Genomic DNA, 22,192 nt, shown 5'->3' on the forward strand with positions numbered 1-22,192 from the left:
TCTTTCACCGTGCATCTTCATCCCTCCACCTCTGTTTGCACGATTCCCGGCTCATTTAAGGACAAATTCTCCCGGTTCATGGCGCGGATTCATTTTGTGGCCCAATCAAATCTAGGTATTAGGATCGGTCTCCAAGGACCGAAGGCGTCCTCGGAGATTGAGCTGGAGGGGGACTAACGGTCTTTTTGGGCTGGAGTGGGGAGTGGGAGCGCGCGGAAAGGGCGCCTTTGCAGCGGTTGAGGCAGACCGGCCCACCTGCACTCTTTGTTCCAAGCACAACACCTGAGGCGCACCAGTCTGTTATGAATTTACGGTCATTTTTACACTTAAATAGCCATAATATCCCGTGCATGATTTTGCGCACCTTTAATTGCAAGTAGAGTTAAAAAAAAAAAAAAAAAAAAAAAAAGAGAGACATTTTAGAATTATTACCCCTTAGGGCATCGAAATGCAAGTTATGTCCCTTGCATTTTTTTTAACGTGCGTAGAGAAGAGGAGTTCAAGGCCAATAGAAGTGGAAAAGGAAAAGGGCAATTAAAGGCGAAAGCTCGGCAAACACACTGTTGACAAATGCCTGCACGAGCAAACAAGTAAGAGGAGAAGTTGTGGGTCCTTCACGCTGAATGCACATGTGTGGTCGACACTGTGTCAGCAGGTCGAACTGCCACGCGTAATGGATTGGCGAGATTAAAAAAAAAAAAAAAAAAAACTCCGTGGGTGCTTAGGTCACTGCGGAAGAATACAACACGAAATGTTTATCACTATGATAATTTAATTAAAGTATTTAAGTCCAAATCACGGAGATTTTATGATTTTTAAAACACTTCAGGGTCCCAAATGTCCCTTAAAAGTGTTCTGTTTTAGGTGACATTGATGGCAATAAATAAATATTAAAAGTACAATTCCTTTGATAAATTTTGTTCAGTCACTGGTAATAAATAAAATGTGTCCAGACGGACCTCAAATATTTTTAGAGGAAAGTCCATAGATGCCTTGATGGTTTATTATCTGATCTAGTTAGTGAGAATATAATTTTCTTCTGCTTGAATGTGCATTTTAATGACGTTCCAATTTCAGAAATTAAAGTTTAAAAGCATCATGTTTCTTGCATGAAACTGGTGACACATTTGGGTCATAATAATCCCAGAAATAATGTTCAAATGTACTCAGACAAACAACTTTTACTCCAAAATATTATTTCACATTTTCAAGGAACGTTTTAATGCATATTTAGATCTGCTTCTTTCATTGCAGATCCCAGCACATCATAATGATAAACAGTGACTTGAATTGAAAATACTGAAATAATAATAATTAAAAAAAAAACATATATTTCACATTTGAAAATCTCACACAAACAAAATGTCACCAAAAGTATGAATACTGAAATAATGATAATCTCATCTCATTTTACTCACTATACTCAGTGTGAAATGTGAGTCTGTTTAGTTGAGCACAAAAGGTATTATTCTGACAGGCAACAAGTGGATACACAGGTTAATCGTACCTTCTGGGAGGAGCATTTAATTGTTCTGCCTGACACTACTTCACTGGCCTACATAGTTACACAAACAATAATTGCTGTAAATAATCATTTTCACATTGTTGAGCCACTTTTAGAATCACTGCTCAACAGCAGTGGCGTACAAAGTGGGGAACCTAAGGGGGCAGTAACCCGTCCCCTTATTCACAAAAGTGTTCTGTGTGCCATCTGCATTACAGAAGGGGGACATCGAGCCTTCTGTCTTAAATATCAACAACAATTTTCTAAATCATCCCGCCACTCGCCCTCTCAAAATGTTTACATTAAACATATATCCTGACTCAGTGACTCCCGGTTAAGTGCGGCCAGCAGCTTCAGATTGTCTCTGCACTCCCGAGCCAAACCGCTGCCTTCTTTGTCGTTGTCGCTCCCGCACTCATCCTCCATCATGCTGTCCTGTAATCCCTCCTCCGGATGGCAGCTGACGTGTTCAGTTTGGAGTAACTCCTGCGCGAGGCTCAGCGCGCAGCTAGCGGTTAGAGACGGAACATACTTATTGAAAGCGTAGTCGGCCAGGCTCAGTTCGCACACCTTTCGGGCCAGGCTGCCGTAATGCTTCACGGGCCCGTTTGCGGCCTCCGTGCGGTTGGCGTGGTAGTCCAAGAAGAAGGCCAGGGTGGGCGCGCCCAGGCGGTAGTGGAGCCGCAGCAGGATGAGACACTCCAGGTTGCAGAGCTGCTCCCTGGTGAAGGTGTCGCAGCACAGGGACAGGAGGTGGCTGATGCTGGGAGAGCACACCTCCACCTGGGAAAGACACATTAAACTACCCTTCCATTTTCTAAAGCAGTGGTTCTTCACACACAATGACCAACATTAGGGGCTCTCTTTAGAGAGCATACGTGAATCATGCCTCCTGTTTTTGGTGTGTGCCAATTTAGGATGGATGGATGGACGGATGGATAGATAGATAGATAGATAGATAGATAGATAGATAGATAGATAGATAGATAGATAGATAGATAGATAGATAGATAGATAGATAGATAGATAGATAGATAGATAGATAGATAGATAGACAGACAGACAGATAGACAGATAGACAGATAGACAGATAGACAGATAGATAGATAGATAGATAGATAGATAGATAGATAGTCCATAACGGTGGCGTATGTATTCCAACTTCCTACATATACCTTTTTACTGGCAAGGAGCAGTGCCGTGACGCCCAGAAGCTGGAAGCAGTCAGTGGCCACCGGCGTGCAAGCCAAGAACCTGTCCATGATGTTGACGGTCAGGCAGCAGCACTCAAAGGACAGGCGGAAGTGCTTATGAAGCGGGATGAGCCAGCTGACCAGCTTGCACCGCGCCTCGGCCGTGACCTATATCAATTGATTGACTTTATGGAATTTGAAATAATCCACATAAAATATAGAAACATGCACTTTTTATTTGAGCACAAAACCCACCACTGCATTTGCAACGTACTTGTGGCTGGAGAGCAAGACTTTTGCACGGGTAAAACAGCGCTTCCCTCTCCTTTTGAATCCTGTAGCCGACGTCACCGTACTGGAGGTACCAGTTGGAAGCTTGCCCTGACGGGTCACCGACCGGTTCGTCCACACGCAGAGGTGATGAAGCTTCCCGTCTATGAGGCGTGGGAGAACCTGCCAAGTCCTCCTCGAAGCCGGAGTCACTCAATCTGGACACAAGTTTCTGCTTCCGGTACCGCTCGACCCGGACCCGTACGGAGCCACCCCCGCCCCGCTTCACGAGCACCATCTCCGGCGTGCGTCAAATGGACCTCAGCCCCGAACGAGGCCGGAGTTTAGTGTACCCAGTGAAAGGTGAAGGGGGAGTCGAGGCAGTCGCCCTTTCCCGGGGTCTTCCCCGCTTCACTCTCCTCGTTACCATGGCGACGAGAACCAGGCCAAAAACAATTGAACCTGTCTGTCGCAATTACTTGTTCACACATGGCCACCATATGTCAAACACTTAAACCACTTAATATATACCAACTGACTGGGGGAGGAAAGATAAAAAAAAAAAATGTAAAAAAAAAAAAGTAACAAAGTTAAAATAAATCAAAATAATTTGTCACGATAAAAATGTTAAAAATAATTTTGGAAAAAAAGATAAAATTGCTTTTATGAATATTATTTTCCAAATTTAATCGTTATTTTTAAAATATGACGTCATGTTTATTTGGAAACGAAACCGTGTGTTGCTTTTTGCTGTAGTGGGCGGAACATGTAAGCTGCACATGAAAGCTCCCACCGCAACAAAACAGACCGTACACTTTCGAAACTCAATGCGAGAGCGGCGTTGGAAAAACGCCTGGCCCAGAACCAAGCGTCAAGCATGTCCTTTATCCACATTTTAAAGGTACGGAAGTAACCATTTTAACTATGAAGTAGTATCGTATTGCATTGTACTGTCGTTGGCGTACTGAAGAGCTGAATTACTTCACACACACACAACAACAACAACAAAAACAGGGCAAAACATAACTAGCATTAGTTGCTAAGGGTTAGCTAGGTAGCTTAGCTTAAGATGCTACATGGCTTAAAGCAGCGTTAACCGTGATTACCCATATATCGGCTATTTGCAATGGGTGCTTTCGTGCCCGTTTAATGAGATTGTGAACCTTCAACTCATGGAAGAAGAAGCGAAAGTCAGAAGCAGAAGTAGGTCGCGCATGCTAGCATGCTAGTCCACGCTAACATCATGACATAATCTCTTGTAAGAAGTCTGTAAGGAAGCTTGGGACTGTTGGCTAGGGCTGCATTTATTTCTCAAACGTCATCGTCTTATTGTGAGATGTCAAAAAGATAAGAGTTAAACACAAGGTTAGTTTTAGTAAAAATAGCCTACAACACGCTGCATATTTTAACTCTTTGACTGCCAAAGACGTTTCATGATGATTAGTAAAATTCCAATGAATGGAATGAGATCTTTCATTTCGTAGCCACATTATATATGTAGTAAAGGCAAACAATATCCTTTTTGCCTTGAAAGATGAGTTAAAATGCTCAAAAGCGGCTGGCACTGTGCATTTTTTTGTTTTGTTTTTATAACGCCTGGCAGTCAAAGAGTTTTAAGATACTGGTGTCAAACATGTTGTCATCGCATTGCTAAACCACATAATCATGTACGCGTTGATTGAACCTTTGACTGCTTTTGTAGTTTTAGCTTTTAGCGCCCCATGGAGAACTCGGACAGGCACAACTGGGCAAGGCCAGGTAGCTGGGGAGCAGCTGCAGATGGCTGGAGGAGCCAGGACCAGAGTAGAGGATATCCCTTCAGATCGGATGGAGGACATCAAGGCAAGAAGAACCAGGGAGGTCCATACTGGGCCAGCCCCAAAAGGGGGGGACTCGGCCCCTTGGCTTTTCCCCCAGGTGCCTTCCGAGGTAGACACAGCCCCTTGCAGAGGGATGATTTACATCGGTTCTGGAGTCCGGAAAGTAGTGGCGGGACTCGAGAAGAGAACTGGAGAGAGCATATGCTACAACAATGGGGCAAGAGTGTCCGTGATGGAGGTCCACATGAGGACAGGGATATATGGAGGCGGGATACTGATGGAAATGTTCTTAATGCAGGTGGGATTTCGGAGGTCGTTTTTAAAATGTACATTTAGGGATGCATTTGGAATGACGTTTGTCTGATTTCTTGTAGACCAGGGATTTGTAAACTTTTGTGCTCAAGGGACACTTTGATTTTTAATACAAATGATGGGCCAGGTGTTGGGGGGGTGGGGGGAATTAAATATGAACTAGGGCTGGGCGAATATATGATCGCAAATAGTCGTCGTGATAAATTTAATGTTGATTACTGTGATCATCTGTGACAATATTTACTCCGTCAAACGTCGCGGAAATGTTTGTGAGAGCAGCCAATCAGAGTGAGCCAAATTGATGCGCAGCAGACGTTTGTGTTATCCTCCAAAGATGAAGCTGTTTTGACACAGCCTGAGCAGCATCCCTACTAACTAAGCAGTGCAGCTACCGGATCAAAACAGCAGTCAAACGTGTCATTTTTTGATCATGCACATTTGCAAATAGCAACGGTGTAGTGTTAACGCCGTATGTAGCATCATAACTTAAAATCTTTACATTTTAGGGCGTTATTCACGAGAAGGCAGTTTATTTTAAATACCTGCTAAAACACGAACACTGTAAACTAGTCGACTACTATTTTATTTATGTTGTACTATTGCGTAAAAATTGTTTTGATGTTTTTCTACTGCGATTGGCTGGCAACCAGTCCAGGGTGTACCCCGCCTACTGCCCAGAGCCAGCTGAGATAGGCTCCAGCAGCCCCCGCGACCCTTGTGAGGAATAAGCGGTCAAGAAAATGGATGGATGGATGTTTTTCTATTTACGTTTTTTCTGTTTATGTGGCCCCTGAGCCCTAATTTGCTCACTCTTCTTTAGACCATTTTTTTTTTAGGCTTGAAGCGTTCCTTTCCTGGACTTAAAAAATGTGATACACTACCATTTTTTCATCTCATTGTCATTGTTCTTTTGTTCCAAAAGGAAAGAGACGTAGGCGAAGAAACAAGGGCAGAAATTTTGCTGAAGAGGACCGGGACCTTGCAAGTGAAGAGTCCTCACTCTCAGCCAAAGATCTGCATGTTCTGCGACAGGCCGAGATGCGTTTAAGTAAAGATGACATACACTCTCTCAAGAAGGTACCACACCAACAACTTCGAAATAGTAGTTAAAACTATACTCTTTCTTTCGCGGTCTTGTAATTGTTGGAAATTCTTGTTTTGGATTCAGTATTTTCAAAAATCTCTGCTCTTGTATTAACCAGAAGTCCAACAGCAAGCCTAATGCACTTTACAACTGTGCCCTCTGCGACGTTCTCCTGGACTCCATATCTGATGCCAACAGGCACGTCCGAGACAAGCGTCACAAGCGGAGGGTCAGGGTGAGGAAGAATAGCCAGCGTTTGGTTACATTAAAGACTGGACAGCGCATCAGCCTTTTGTGGGTTGCAAAACTGACTGTGGACAGTGTTGTGTTTGTGTCTGCAGGAGAAGAAAGAGCATGCGATGATGACTGAGATCCTGCCTCCTGGCCCCGAGCATGTTCATGCATTGACTGCCGCTTTAGAGGCTGTCGCCCGCGAGCACGGAATGGATGACTGCGATGTCGAGAGGAGACGGTGTGTTGTGTCTCTAATGCAAGATCTGCTCCTGACCGTCCTGCCTGGTGAGCCACCTCACAAGTTGTTGACGACCATATTAATTAGTGCCAAAAATGGCAGCAAATAGTGAAAAAAAAATTATTTGACACACTAAAAATTATTCCCTATATGAATAGTTTAAACTGTGACAATGCCACAAACTATGATGTGTTCCCAAAACACCTTCTCATTTCAAACTTATAACATTACCCTTACAAATAAATGGCATGCGGATGATTGATTTAAAAACTGGGAGTACATTGACGCTGGCTTATATCCCCTTTGCAAGCTTTAACAGTGCTAATTACTACTTTCCTATTGGCCAGTGTTAATTTGGCAGCAGAAGACTACACAAATACAGCAGTAGCTGTGAATAGGTTAGTTATGTTCCACAAAACACAAAAGCGAATCTGTATATTGTGAATGATGATCCACAAATAAGCATACTTTAAATGTAACTTATGTACAACACGCTCTTGGTGCATGGATGGTAACGGTATCACTTGTCTGCCAAATCTGTAGAGATCAGGCTTCGCTTGTATGGATCATCTTGTACTAAGTTTGGATTCAAGGATTCTGATGTGAACATCGACATACAGTATCCACCTCACGTGAGTAGCGCAGCGTCAATACTTATGTGTACCCAAGAATGTGACATTTGCTTAATGCGCCATTATTCACATGCTCTCTTTTTATATTATATTTATGTTGTTTAAAGGCTTTGAAATTGAATCTATTCACAGATGCATCAGCCAGACGTCTTGTTGTCGGTTAAGGAGTGCCTCTCTGTGAGCCGTGAGTCACCTTTTTCTATGTTTGACCACCACAAACTCTTTTTGGGAGGGTAAAAAAAATGTGTGTGGTTTATTCCATTTAATGATTTTGTTTGTCCTCAGCTCTTTTTGTTGACCTGGAAGCTGATTTTCATGCTCGTGTGCCGGTTGTCATGTGCAAAGAAAAGAAGAGGTGTGTAGCCCTGCAAGTTGTTTAGTCACCAAATGTCAGGCAATTAAAAATTCTTTCCATGAACTTGAGCAATAAAATGAGAGAATTGTGCAAACTGACTCCATAAGGTCATTAAAGGAATTGTCCCCTCCATCCTCACAGTGGTCTCCTCTGCAAAGTGAGTGCAGGGAATGAAAATGCGTTCCAAACCACCTCTTATCTAGCTTCCCTAGCCAAGCAGGAGCCTCTCCTACCACCACTGGTTCTTGGACTTCGACAATGGGCTAAGGTAACAAGTGATTTCTTTCCAAAATAAGAGAAACAAATGGTAGATGTCTTCATTTTGTATTTGCTGTAGATCTGCCAAATCGACCATGCGGACGAGGGTGGACTACCACCATACGTCTTCGCCCTCATGGTCATCTACTTTTTACAACAGCGCAAAGAGCCCCTTTTGCCAACGTATCTGAATCAAGCGGTTTGTAGTTCATTTTCCCACTGATTATCTTTTCACACTTAAGTATAATTGTGGACTGTTGTGTTTTTAGATCAAGACCTTTTCGCTGGGCAAGCTTTCAGACTTCAACCTCAAGTGTGTAGAGGATGGATACATGCACTGGACTTGCACCACGACAGCCAAAGATGCACCTCAGCCAGCAGAGGGCGCAAGCATGAAGGGAAAGGTAACGTTCACAATAGAATTATTGTTCCGTACAGTTTATCCTAATACACGTTAAACCTGGTGACTTTAGGCAAAAGGCTCACTTCATCTTGGACTGGTCACCAGCCATTCACGGGATGACTGTGAATGACTGTCAGGTTCACTAAACAGATAATATACAATATAAATATATTGCAATAGACATTTGTAATAATTATCACACAAATAAGGAGAGAAGACCAAGTTCCTTTCAAAGCTTTGCAAGGAGAACGGCGAGAACTGCCTCAATACAATTCATCCTACGTTCTAAAGACAGACTCTTCGAACCCTTTTTATTGAGATTAGGGAGACCCTGAAAGTACACTTCAAAGGGTAGGGGTGAAGATGGCAGAGCACTACCATGTTATCTTAGACCAACACATTTAAAAACAGCACGTGTGTACATGACTGTGAAATATTTATGTTTACATGTTTTGCAAGATCTTTTAGCAATCAATAGTGCGTGTGCTGGTTTCACCATGTGGTCGTTGTGTACTTTTATCCATTTAGTGAGTGTGTGTGTGTGTGTGTGTCATCTGCAAAATACTTCCTCAAAACAATCACTTCAATAGCATATTATTCATTACAACAAATATATGATAAACGCAGCATAATCATTTCATCAATATGTTTACATTTGATCATTCTTTAATCTATCAAGGACGTTAAATTTATGAATCACTCACAACGACTCAGGGCCGCAGTTTTCGTTTTTATTTGTAACACAGTACAGGCAAGGAAGTGAGCTCTGCTGTGAATAGTTAATAAAAAAAATAATTTTGCTCGGACGGTAACTGAGTGTTCCTTCTTTTGCCTTTTTGTTTGTGCACATGAGTCTTAGGTCATAGTCTTAGGCCACTGCCCAAACTACTTCATCGTGCTCAGTAGGGTTGAAACGAGTACTTGAGTAAATCGTGCACATCGAGTACAACAAATCCTGGAGGGCTTTTTTCCTGCCTCGAGTAATCATTTATTTCGGGCAGTGTCACTTCACTAATGTGTTTCATGTTTGCAGATTCGTCATAGCTACATCGAAATTGTACAACTGTGGAACTGTTCAATTCTTCAAAATTCACGTCACGTGAAACTAAACAGCTCGTCTACAACTCCTGACTGTCTGCAAGAAATTGTAAACATTAGGGGTGTTAAATTTTTTTATTTATTTATATTATATTATATTTAAAAAAAATATATATTTTAAAAAGTACGCTTAAAAAATTAATAATTCATTATTTTTGCGCAACCACTACTCTCCCGTATAATTTAAGTGTGCATTTTGAAAAAAATAGTGTTGATTTAAAATTATATTTAAAAGAAATAAAGAAATAAAGTATATATATTTTTAAAATAAATTTGAATTCAGAATTTTTCAACAACCACTACCCTCCCATATAATGTAAATGTACAACTTGAAAAAATTGTTGATTTAAAAAAAAATAGAAACAAATATAAAGGAAACCAATTTGTTTTTCATTATTATTAAGTGATATCTTTTTTGTCTTTTTTTTTTTTGTTGTGGACTTAAAATTACTCTTTAGTCAAGCAAAAATATAATATACAAAATGCATAAAAATACACCCAAATACTTGAATACTAAAGTACTAGATAGTTTATTGCTCAGTTTGTAACATTGAAACATTATGTCAGTTACTTGTTAACAGCAAAACCCCCTGTATGAAGCTTTCTTTTGAAAATTAGATGACTTTCTTTTGAAAATTAAACTTGTTAATTACCTTTTAGGTCCCACTGGTTTTCCAGAGCCCCCGCTCCCCTGTGGAAATCGGCCTTCTCTGGGTCGAAATCCTCCGCTTCTATTCCCTAGAGTTCAACATGTCCGACAATGTCGTCAGCGTACGGACCAGTGCTGTCCTCTCCCGGGAGTTAAAAGACTGGCCCAAGAAACGCATAGCTGTGGAGGGTAAGCAGGAAGCTGGATTTGAATTGCGTATGTGTGAGCACCCAACACGTATGTCTGTTTCTGTGGGTTACAGACCCTTTCGCTGTCAAGAGAAACGTGGCCCGCACTGTTAACAGCCAGCAGATGTATGACTACATCATCCATTGCCTCAAAACAACATACAAGTACTTTGCACTGCCTCCCAACATGCCGGTAGCCAAGATGGCAGCTCCATGCGCAAAGCAGTCATGTGAGGGGAAGGTGGACCTATCAGAATTGAGTCAGCTGAGCATTCAGTCCCAAAGCAAATGTGAAGAAAACGGCCCCGACGACTCTGATTGCATCATTGAGGAAGAGGAGGAAATTGAGGAAGGCAGCGACTCTGATGGGGAGAAAGAAAAGGTGGACTTGGGGAAAAGTAGCTTCTCTGAGGAAGAGGAGGACGAAGATGCTGAGGCGCACGGCAGACGTCACTTGGACAGCTTCACCACTGAGGATGAGGAGATTTTCCCCGTGGATGAGATCTCGGGGGAGGAGCTTTTGTCTGATGAGGAACCGCCAGATGTGGACACACCTGGTTCAAATGAGGAAGAGGAGGAGGAACTGGCAACTGTTGTCTCCTCACCTCCATGCTTACAGGATGCTGTTGAAAATGAGCTCACGGAAAATAAAACCCACATGCAGACCACAAGGTCATATCAATTCAGCAAGCATGCTTTCACCAGAGGAAAGGTAGGTTCATTATTTTTACCATCATTTTGATTATCAGCGGAAATTCAAACATAGAGTGGATGTAAAGTCAAAACACTTGTTTAAACGCCAGTTTTTGTGATAGAAAAGTGAAAAAATATTTTCAAGTATTGGAAGTAAAAGTAAACAACTCAGATGATGTGGTTCTAAAAGTGTACACACCCTCTTAAAACTGGGAATGTGGCAACTTTCTTTAAAAAACAATCATATTCAAACTCAAATGGGAGTCGGCGCACACCTGCCACCATTTAAAGTACCTCTGATTATCTTGTATTAAAATTCAGCTGTTTATTGATGTGAGCATCTTACTAATATGTCTCTTTCATCCCACCCAGTCACACTTGGTTGTGTGCAGCTTGTGCAAGCGTGATGGCCACTTGAAGAAAGATTGTCCAGAGGATTTCAAGAAGGTGGAGTTGCGACCTTTGCCCCCAATGACACCGGACTTTCTCATTGTGCTTGACCAAGTCTGTGAGCAGTGTTTTGGTGAGTGCAAACTCTGCACTTGTCAATAATATTCTGGTGAATGACGTGAGAAATACAAGCAGTTGCTCTTCTGTTTGTATCGTGCAGCAGCATCAGCTTCAGAGGGAAGTCAAATCCAAATATTTTTTTACACTATTGTTCTATGCACCTCCAATCGTGTAAATGAGGCTTTCTGTTTAATATTGCGCTTGTGGAATATGACTTAAGCAGCAAAATCCACAATTTTTCTTATCCATCTCACGGCGGCCATTTTGCCACTTGCTGTCGACTGTAAATGACATCACGATTTGCAACCAATCATGGTTACCTGTTTTCTAAGTTAGATAAGCTGAGCCATGATTGGTTGTTACCGAAGCGCTGAGTAACTGTGATATCATTTTCAGTGGACAGAAGTGACAAAATGGCCCCCCTGAGAAGGATAAAAACGGGTGGATTTAGCTGCCACAAATGCAGTGTAAATCAGAATGCCGTTTTTATAGACAGGTGGAGCCGCATAGGACATTTTGGACTTGACTTCCCCTTCAGCGAGCTTCCCTCATTGCCTATCGTGACATTTCATATCACAGTCAGAGTTGATGACTGGGCCCAACTCTCCATTGACCACGTACAAAGGAGGTTCACTCATTAATATTGAATTTCAAGACATTCATTCATGTCCATACTACTAAAAAAAACAGACCTATTTGATTTGATGATGATCCAGGGGTCTAATTTGTGGAAGGAAATTGTCATTCGAGTGGTTCTTGATTAAACAAGTTTACCATTTGCGATATTAATGTCATGTCTTTACTGACTTTGATGGTCAAAAATTTGGCCTGAATTTTCTGTTTACAGCATTTATACCTGCAACTTATATTAGTCATGATGTACATATATTATGAAATACACTGCAGTTGTCTAAAAGAGAGTCTTTTTAGTTAAGTATTTATTTATTTATGTATTTATTTATTTATTTATATAATAAGCTTCCACTTAGTTTGAGCAAAAGGTGTGCTGTGCCTCTTTCCAGTGGATTTTGCCCCAGATGACTTGGAAGTGGCTGTCAGAGAATGCATCCTTCAAGATCTCGAGGCTTTTGTCAGGCGACAGTTCCCTGGTGAAGTAAACCACAATCGGCATTTTATTTTGAAAACATTTCTGTCATGTACTTTAAACCTGTCCATGAAGTCGTTGTAGGATGACTTCAATTATTTTATTTTTTTTTCTGTATTTTGTGGGCAGGTGCTCGGCTGCAACTGTTTGGATCTTCCAGAAATGGTTTTGGCTTCAGGCAGAGTGACTTAGACATCTGTATGGTGCGGGAGGGCCAGGACAGCATGGATGTATGCCATCTTGTTGTCATATTTGCTTGGTGTGCATGTAAAACATAGAGGCCACAGAGGAAACAAAATGAGAAAAAAAAAATCACATCACGAATCACGATTAAAATGATCACTTCATCGCTGAAAATAATACAAACAAAAACATCCTTATAGCATAAAAAATGTAATATCAGCAATACTATGCACAAAATGTCATGAAATGACTGATGTTTTGATGTTACTGTTATGGGCAAATTGCACCCACACTCTTATTAATGTATGCCAGACTACAACAATATGACTTTTACTTCCAATTTGTCTCGTCAGGACGCTGACTGCATCAATATAATTGAGCGTCTTGCAAAGCTTCTGAGGAAACATCCTGGTAAAAAGCAATTGATGCTCATTCAAGTTGTATGTGCTAATGTATTATTTTTCTCTTTTTTGAGCGTCTCATCATGTCGTCTGTCCTCAAAGATTTGAGGAACATCCTGCCGATTACTACAGCCAAAGTCCCCATTGTGAAGTTCTACCATGTCCGCACTGGTCTGGAGGGAGACATAAGCCTGTACAATAGACTGGTAGGACGTTGACGGCAATTTAGTTTCCTGCTGAAATACGAATTGCACCAAATTAAAGGTTTGGTTTCACCCACAGGCTCTACACAACACACGCCTACTTGCGTTATACGCCGCCATTGACAGGAGAGTGAAGATCCTCTGCTATGTCATGAAGGTGTTTGCCAAGGTCTGTATGCTGCAGAGAGACCACAAGCGGTCATTGAAATGTTGCTGGTTTTGCATAATTGTGCTGGTATTTAATTCCAGATGTGTGACATTGGAGATGCTTCGCGTGGCAGTCTCTCGTCTTACGCCTACACCCTCATGGTTCTCTTCTTCCTCCAGCAGAGGGAACCACCTCTTATACCTGTGCTACAGGAGGTACATTTCAACAAAATTCAGAATAATAAATATGTGTGTTGTTTGTGCAACTTTTGTTAAACAAACTAGCAATGAAGATAGCAGGTTTCAGTTCATATGGTTTGGTTAATTCTTTTTACCGCCAAAAACGTTTAATAAGGATGACTAAAATCACGATGTATGCCGCCATAAACGTTAAATCACGTCAACTAATTGTTTTTTTATTTTTTTTTATTTTTTATTTTTTTATTTTTTTATTTATTTATTTATTTATTTATTTATTTATTTATTTATTTTAAAGCAATGGGCAGTGCAAAGTCTAATGGAGCACTGCCTGGTCAATGGGGTTGTGAAATCAATAACACACCCACTAACTATGGCCAGCAGATGGCAGCATTGTATCTCTTTTCAATGGGCTGCCGGTGAATGAAATTACAATGAAACATGACAAATCTGATAAACTCGAACATTTTCAAGGATGACGTGAATGATCAAAGTTTTTGTCACATTAAATCTCATGCACAGAGCGTCAATAAACAGAAAAATATTAGTGTCAAAGTTACTGTTGAGCACAAAATGTATCTTCAAAAAAGCTTTTCTCCTTATTTTTCTATTTTCGCTTGATTGTCAAATTAGGCCTACCTATTTTCAAATGGTAATTGCTAAAGAACGGAATAAGGTAGAAACATACTTTTTTTTCTTTTTTTTTTTCTAATGAAATAATCGAACACGATCTTTCATGTGGTATCCACCATGTGTATGTAGTAATAGCATACTGGCACAATATTCTGTTTGCCATGAAAGATGAGTTAAAATGCTCGAAATCGGCTGGCACTGTCGGGGGTTATTTTTTTGGATGACCTGTGGCAGTAAATGAGTTAAACGTACCACTTGTAATCCTTTTTCTGCCACCACAGTTAACACATAACTTAAATTCCCTGTTTGGCAGCTAATAACAAAACTGGGTTGGGGGGACTCTACCTCTTGTGTTTTTGCAGCTTTATGACGGCGACAAGAAACCTGAGGTGTTAGCGGATGGCTGGAATGTGTATTTCTTTGACGATTTAAAAGCACTGGTCAGTATCTTGTGTACATTCGGTTTTGTCTGCATTCTATGTGGCTAATTTCATTATTGCTCGACCCGCAGCCCAGTCGGTGGCCGCAGTACGGAAAGAACACGGAGACGGTGGGAGAACTGTGGCTCGGTCTCCTCCGCTTCTACACGGAGGAGTTTGACTTTAAAGAGCATGTGGTGTGCACCCGCCAGAAAGCCCGTCTCACCACCTTCAACAAGCAGTGGACGTCTAAATACATCGTCATTGAAGGTGCCACAGTAGTTTGCATTTGTACTTTACTATATTTACAAAAGTAATAGAAGATACCTTTGGTAGTGAAGGAGTCGCTCGCATTGAACAAATATTTGTATAAATATGTCATTTACCTCAATGGTGAATTTGTTTTTTTGTTGACTCGTTTAGATCCATTTGACCTCAATCACAATCTGGGTGCTGGTCTGTCCAGGAAAAGTAAGACTCTTTTGCTGATCATCATGTTTTGTTTATGTTGTCTCTCAAACGTGTCTGTTGTTTATTTTCACGAACGCAGTGACCAATTTCATCATGAAGGCTTTCATCAATGGCAGAACTGTGTTTGGCACACCCCTGAAGGTGTTTCCTCCCGAGTACCCCTGTCAGATGGTTGGTATTTGCCAATTCAATCTTATATTCTTCATCATGTGTTGGTAGAGTCAAATAATATTAAAAAAAATCTGAATGTAATGTGAGTCTGCATTCTTAACTCATTCACTCCCAGCCATTTTCACTGAAGCAACCCCCCTTAGCTCCCAGCTATTTTACTGGATTTTGACTGATATTGCAAGGCACACAGAATATTGCGTTTACCAAAAGAAAGCTTAGAGTCTCTTCGTTCATCAGGGGGAAAAAGTATATTTTTAGTTGTTTCCGTTTTGCAGCAATTAATATTAGAATATAGCTAAGTTTAATCATTATTCACATTCCTGGTGAAAACACTGACAGAAAGAGCTTGTTGCAACATGGCCCTGGCTGATCTCTTATACTCTGCTGCCACTCTGCTGGCTGTTTTCTGTAATAACTACCATTACTTTAAGCCACCTCTTCATCAGAAACGGCATCAACGCAGTCTGTATGCACTTGCATTTAAATAAAAAATAATAATAATAATTAAAAATTGTGTAAATCCGTTTTTGGGAGTGAAGGACAAAATATTAAAAAACATATTTACACGTTTTTGGGTTTGAATGAGTTAAAGGGGAAGTTGACCCCCCTAAAAATGTTTGACAATATATTCTATGAAGTCCCTCTAGTCTAAATACGGCATTCTGGTTAATATTGCGTGAGTGCGTGAATATGAGTTAAGCAGTTTTCTGTCAATATCAGAAGGCGGCCATTTTGCCACTTGCTGTCGAGTGAAAATGACGTCATAGTTGCTCAGGTGTCAGGTAACAACCAATCACAACGCAACTACAGAAAACAGGTGAACCATGATTGGTCGTTGCCTGAGCCCTGAGTAACTGTGATGTCATCTTCAGTTGACAACAAGTAGCAAAATGGCCGCCCCCCTGAGATGGATTAAGAACGGCTAGATTTTGCTGCATAACTCATCTTTCACAAATATAATTAATAGCACATTAATCAGAATGTCATGTTTAGATTAGTGAGGTTACATATAACATTGTCAAGAAAGTTTAAGGTTGACTTCCACTTTTACTATTAGTCCTAGCATTTAGCACAGTCAGTAATCTTTGTTAAAGCCTGAAGAAAGTTTATTTTATTATTTATTGTTTATTAGTTAGAGGAAATGTGTAAGAAGTTTTACCGCATAGATTTGCCCACCAGCTAACTTGAATTTGTCTCCACATTCCCCAGGAGTACTTTTTTGACCCCCAAGTCCTCACCGAGGGAGAAGTGGCGCCCAACGACCGCTGCTGCCGCATCTGTGGCAAGATAGGTCACTTCATGAAAGACTGCCCCATGCGCAGGAAGTGAGTGTCATCAGTCACGGGCTGGAAAGTGAAACAACCAGTACACAATTGTTGTGTTGCGTCGTGCAGGTCCAGGCACAGGCACGACTCTGAGAGAAGGCTGGACGGCATGCATGAGCGAGTGGACATGGGGGAGGAGCAGTCGTCCAGACACAAAAGTGAACACTGGAGGAGGTGGGACGCTCCGGAGCCACGCTGCTGCTTCCTGTGTGGATCCAGCGCTCACATCAAGAAGGACTGTCAGCTCTACAGAGGTCCTGCAGGTTTGCTACATTTTGTTTTTCCTTTTTCACGGATACTGTATTGTTTTTTTTCATGTTATTTTATGGACCTACTTTGAGTCTGAAATAGTTTGTTTTGATTAATTTTTTTTTTATTTCTCAAGTAGACAAACATAATACTAGCAACTCACTTTCATGTTATTGTTTAATAAGAAAACTTGACTCTAAAAATATTAGTTACCGGTACATCCCCATCCTTAACTATTGCCATTGGAGAGCCTTCACTTTTTTTCAATCTTGTCTGACAGGAAATCTGAAAATGGAAAACTTCCCTTTACCCTCATCAGGGCTCTTGAGGAATTTCAGAGAGAAACAAGTAAGAATTGAGTTTGAAGTCAGTAAATGAGATGTACATGTTTTTTGATGATTGTTTTCACGGATCTGTTGAATTTCGTTTCTCCAGGGTTCACCGTTAAAAGATGAGAACAAACGGCATCACCGTGTGATGCTAAGTCCACAAGCAGGTATGACTGCAGTATTTCTAATCCTGAATGACATCAACATTATCGGTAGAAAACTATAAAACTATACAGTGTTCCCTCGTTTATCGCAGGTTCATCTCTCGCGGCCTCGCTGTTTCGCGGCTTTTTTCAGCGTGCTTTTTTTTTTTTTTTTTAAATCTTACACACTTTTATGGGCATCCGCTGATTCGTCTCGACGAGACCTTTCCAACGGTGTTTGTCCTGTCGCTCCCCGGACATTGCATTCCGGAAATAGAAAATATATTCTGTGCTGTTTAACAAGTACAAAAAAAAAACGGACTTTTGATGGAAAAAAAAATGACTGTAAATGAAAAAAAAAAAAAGATGAATAAACTAAAAATCATACCAAAACGAAAAAGTATATATAATAAATGAAAAAAAAATATATATATATATATATATATATATATATATATATATATATATATATATATATATATATATATATATATATATATATACACACTAATAAGTAAATAAAAAAAAAAACCATACCTTTAATGGAAATGAAAAAGAAACATATGAATGAAAGCATTCCTAATAAACTAAAAATCATACCAAAACGAAAAAGTATATATAATAAATGAAAAAAAATATATACTGTACTGTAATAAGTAAATTAAAAAAAACATACTTTTAATGGAAAAAAAAATTAAATGAAAAAGAACATACGAATGAAAAAGCATTTATAAAAAAGTAAAAATCATAACAAAACGAAAAAATACATAAAATTAACAGGATATTTTTTTTTTTTTTTTTTTTTTTTTTTTTTTTTTTATTATCGCGGGTAGATTTTGGAACATAACACCTGCGATTAATGAGAGAACACTGTACTATTAAACTTGCAGGTTGAATTGTCTCCTGTCATGTGTGACGTAAACTGATCAGAGGATTAATTTGATTTGTAAAATGCTAGAAACGAAGCAAAGATCGATCCCTGCAGAAACTTTGAAGAGGGAGCGGATCAATGAGAGTCTGTTATTTAGTTGTTCCTCTCAAATTCAGTAGTTTAAGTTGTGTGTGACTGTGAGCCAAAAATTACGTTTTGGCATAATCAAAAAACAGAATGATCTCAACTATGCATAAGGTCAAAGTCACCTTTTTTTTTTTTTTTTTTTTAAATGGTATACCGTATATCAATAGTACATGCTTTGGCATTGACACAAAAGTAAACCTCATGAAAATCGCTTGAGAAATGAGCAAGTTGAGCAAGAATTGCCTTTGAAGGAAAAGTCGCCCGTCCCAACATGTCCGCCATGTAGGCACAGCGGTTAGCTGGCCTGCTACAGCATGCTGGCATATTTCTGTGATTACTCCCAATTACTTTCAAGGACCTCATTGGAAATTTGTGCAGATTTTTCACATCATCGCTCTGTAATCTTATACCACGTGTTTAGATTCACTGTTGAATGTGACTGAAATAAGTCAAACTTGAACAGACGTTTGTCTTACAGGGTCTCTGGCTTTAGTTTTGAACAGTGTTTTTAAAAATATCTTCTCTTGCATGTGGTTCAGGCAGTTTAGCTGCCCGCAATTTGGTTCGCCCCAGTCACAGGAAGAGCCCGGTGGAGTGAGCAGTGGCCACACAGACCCCCTTGAGGTTCGACTTGTGTCCAGGCAGATGGCGCCCCCGCCCCACAAAAGCCTGTCAGTCTGAACAAGGACTGTCGGACTGACAGGAAGGAGCCCATTTAAAGCCAGGACGCCTTGACTTGAAGCCATCTTGGGCCTTTTTTTAAGTTGTTTTCCCCTCTTCAGAGGTTTTTTTTTAATTTTCATTTTAACAGGGACATGCAATCAGGATTTTTTTTTTTTTTAACTAAATTTTATAAATCTGGAGAAATGGTAAGCTAACATGATTTTGGTCTGGCCAATGAAAGCATGCAATATTGATTCTATTCATTTTGTAGAGTCCTGAAACTGTTGGACATGCGCTTGCTTAATTTCTTGATCTCTATTTATATTGATGTTTCAATGGTGAAACAAACGTAACTTTTACCTGGCCATGTTTTTGTTTTCTTTTAAGGCTTTTATTTAAATGTTTTAAACATGATTTGTCCTTTGCACTGATGCCCACAAAGCCCATTTCCAAATCTGCTTTAAAAGTCGCCAACAAACAGCTTTCTCTGTGTATATGTGTATATATTTGAGGATCATTATTTCATTTTAAGACACTGCTGCTCCACCTACAGTCATGTGAGAAAATTAGGACACCCTATAAGTGTCTTTTAAAAAAAAAAAAAAAAACTTAGTTGGACATATGGAGTTGTAATATCGATTTAATTTGACCAATTCTTAGGGATCTGAGTTATATAACTAAGCAATCAAAAATTAAGAAAAGTATTTTTAAAACTTATTTAAACATACTTTAAAAAGTGCAATTTCTGAATAGGAATCAATAACGACATCCCATGTCCTAGGTAAAATGGCTGTAATCACACACAGGTGTATCACTTATCAGATCAGGTGCACAATAGGAGGGTTGTCATGGCCTGATATTATTTTTACTGGCACTAAACAACTTAGAGGATGGCGGGAACACACACAAAAAAAATCCCCAAAAAACCTGCAAACACGCAGACTGCTTTACTATGACGGCGTATGGGGTGTTTGCCACGGAGGAGGCGGGACTTCCGGCTGTTCACACATCAGCTTTGATTTCCGCTTCCGGTTTGCGACATGTGGGCCGCGTCCCAATACTTGCGCTTCCAACTTTGTGCCCCTCGGTTGTGCGTTCCCGTCAACGGGTGCGAGTTTGTAGCTGTCCGAAGCACATCAGCGGCAGCACACGGTTGGGGGTGCGAGTGTTGGAACGCTGCCAACAGTGGCAGGAAACGGCGCTGATGTGTGGAAACCCGCAACTCGGAAGTCCGTGGCATCTACCCCTATAAATATTATTTTTTTCCTTGGGGGGTAATATTCCGAGAAAAAAACCTTGCAATTTGGCCACTTTATAAAGTCGCAAATTTGCCACTTTATAAAGAGAAAAAAAAACCAACAAATTTGTGACTTTATAAAGTGGCAAATTTGTGAGGAAGAAAAAACCTCAGAAACTTACAAGAAATACACGTACGGTAGTGTACTACTCAGATGTCTGAGCCAATACTGATTAACCATAAGCATTCGCTCTTTGAAGCGTTGGGTCTGGCCAGAGACAATTTGACACCCTCGCTTTGGTAAGGTCCACACCCTGAGTATCAAGCATTTAAGTTAATTTGTTAAAATGTATACAGTATTTACTTGTACGTTTATGTTTCCAGAACTATTTACACATTCATACATTTTGGTATTTTTTTCAAGTAGCTAAGTTTCTGTGCTGAATTTGCTGCTCTCTGTCATTCCCTTGCATTTACCTAAAGTATGCTAGCTTCTGATTGGTTAGTGTTAGTCAGCTGATGGATCAGGAAGTGTTGTGCTCTAGCTGCCATGGATTAACTTTACCAGCAAGCGGAATTCTTGCGGTATTTGTGAGTTCACAAACTCCGCAGATTACATTTTGTACTGCTCTCGCACCAACGACTGCTGTTAACATAATTCAGAAACGTTAGTGCTGTATAAAGAAAAGGAAAAAAAGAGAATAGCTACTAGAAAACAATGTAATTCAGTCCAACTGCGGGCCCCTGGGTCATCCGGATTTCTCAATATACACTGATCTTCATGGGAAATGTGGTCTTCATTCAAGGAAAAACAATAGCATTTTTGTCCATATGGTGCAGCCATAGTCAACGAAAACTGAAACTTGCTTTGTGGGGCTTTAATTTGGTGTTCCCCTGATAGTTGAAGTGAGGGAGCACCATGGTGAAGGTCCAAAAACCTGTCTGAGGCTCTCAGAAAGAACATTAGGGTTGCATAGATATGAGTCTAGTCAGGGATTTTAAAAGATATCAAGGGAATTTGACGTCAGCCATTCCTCCATATGAAAATGTGTTAACAAATGGAGGACATTCAAAACAAGCCATCCAAGCAAGTTCAACCACAGAGAATAATTCACCAGAGGCTACACAAGTTTGACTTTCTGGGGGAGTAACACATTGAAATTTGCCAGATAGAACATGGGCAACTGATTGCAAAGAAGAGGGTGTCCTAATTTTGTCCTCCATTGAAATACACCTTTTTATTCGTATCTTTTGTTTGGTGAAAATAATTTGTTAAATACAATTAAATCACTTTCTTATCTCTAGGATTAAAACCAGGATTTGACATTATGTGAACATTTATTAATAAAGAGTTTACTATTTAATGGTATGTCCACCCCCCCCAACCTGGCTATATTTTATACACAAAACATGCAGGCCCAACTGCCCTCCGCCTTCAGAATACAAGCTTATGAAAATGTATGGAAGCAATCGATTCTAAAGGTCTACATTTAGAGTGTAAATGCTGAAAAGAAATGTATCTGACTAAAAGGTACACTTTTGTTGACATGGAACCACACATTGGTAGCTGCACTGTGAGGGTCCACACCCACAATGTTGCTAATTAAAAAAAATAAATAAATGCTTGTCACTATAGCTTTATTACAGTTGTGGTATAAGATTGGATTTTATTAAAAAATGTGTTTGACATTGTAAGGTTTTTTTTTTTTTTTTTTTTTTTTTTTTATATATATGGCAACCTTACTGTTTCTTTTGTGTCAGACTTGACTTGGTTGATGTTCGTGTGCCGTTGATGGGCCGAGACCTTCCAGGTTTTGGCTTTGCAGTCCATTCATTAAATCCAAACCAAATTCCGT

At 40.1% G+C, this 22,192-nt stretch overlaps 2 protein-coding genes across 3 annotated transcripts; one reads left to right on the forward strand and one right to left on the reverse strand.

Moving 5' to 3' along the window:
- Positions 1-1,192: 1,192 nt before the first annotated feature.
- ccno (cyclin O) lies at positions 1,193-3,614 on the reverse strand. Of its 2 annotated transcripts, XM_077521604.1 has the most exons (4): positions 2,972-3,614; positions 2,680-2,865; positions 2,075-2,287; positions 1,193-1,990 (listed from the first exon to the last, which is right to left on the reverse strand). In XM_077521604.1, the coding sequence occupies exons 1-4, from the start codon at positions 3,263-3,265 to the stop codon at positions 1,802-1,804; spliced, it is 882 nt and encodes a 293-aa protein (XP_077377730.1). In that variant the 5' UTR covers positions 3,266-3,614; the 3' UTR covers positions 1,193-1,801. The 2 variants fall into 2 exon arrangements, with proteins under 2 accessions (XP_077377730.1, XP_077377729.1); XM_077521603.1 differs by having other exon boundaries at positions 1,193-2,287; positions 2,972-3,606.
- Positions 3,615-3,706: 92 nt separating this feature from the next.
- tut7 (terminal uridylyl transferase 7) lies at positions 3,707-22,190 on the forward strand. Its single transcript, XM_077521602.1, has 29 exons — positions 3,707-3,868; positions 4,670-5,085; positions 6,022-6,176; positions 6,302-6,418; positions 6,525-6,702; positions 7,199-7,287; positions 7,420-7,471; positions 7,573-7,642; positions 7,784-7,910; positions 7,980-8,099; positions 8,170-8,304; positions 10,062-10,239; positions 10,313-10,950; positions 11,304-11,454; positions 12,464-12,550; positions 12,676-12,776; positions 13,083-13,140; positions 13,233-13,336; positions 13,413-13,502; positions 13,583-13,696; positions 14,674-14,751; positions 14,823-15,000; positions 15,154-15,201; positions 15,281-15,372; positions 16,582-16,697; positions 16,767-16,960; positions 17,227-17,294; positions 17,382-17,442; positions 18,976-22,190. The coding sequence occupies exons 2-29, from the start codon at positions 4,689-4,691 to the stop codon at positions 19,032-19,034; spliced, it is 3,855 nt and encodes a 1,284-aa protein (XP_077377728.1). The 5' UTR covers positions 3,707-3,868; positions 4,670-4,688; the 3' UTR covers positions 19,035-22,190.
- The last annotated feature ends 2 nt before the right edge of the window (positions 22,191-22,192 follow it).

Source organism: Festucalex cinctus, chromosome 5 (assembly GCF_051991245.1).
Source record: "Festucalex cinctus isolate MCC-2025b chromosome 5, RoL_Fcin_1.0, whole genome shotgun sequence".
Taxonomy (NCBI): Eukaryota; Metazoa; Chordata; class Actinopteri; order Syngnathiformes; family Syngnathidae; genus Festucalex; species Festucalex cinctus.

Excerpts from the sequence above, each read along its gene's own strand:
- ccno (XM_077521603.1), bottom strand. The coding sequence starts at position 3,265 with ATGGTGCTCGTGAAGCGGGGCGGGGGTGGCTCCGTACGGGTCCGGGTC. Across the intron at positions 2,866-2,971 it reads GTCTTGCTCTCCAGCCACAA|GTCACGGCCGAGGCGCGGTG; the intron begins GTACGTTGCAAA and ends CAATTGATATAG. Across the intron at positions 2,288-2,679 it reads TGCTCCTTGCCAGTAAAAAG|GTGGAGGTGTGCTCTCCCAG; the intron begins GTATATGTAGGA and ends TGTCTTTCCCAG.
- tut7 (XM_077521602.1), top strand. The coding sequence starts at position 4,689 with ATGGAGAACTCGGACAGGCACAACTGGGCAAGGCCAGGTAGCTGGGGA. Across the intron at positions 6,419-6,524 it reads GTCACAAGCGGAGGGTCAGG|GAGAAGAAAGAGCATGCGAT; the intron begins GTGAGGAAGAAT and ends TTGTGTCTGCAG. Across the intron at positions 8,305-10,061 it reads GCGCAAGCATGAAGGGAAAG|GTCCCACTGGTTTTCCAGAG; the intron begins GTAACGTTCACA and ends ATTACCTTTTAG.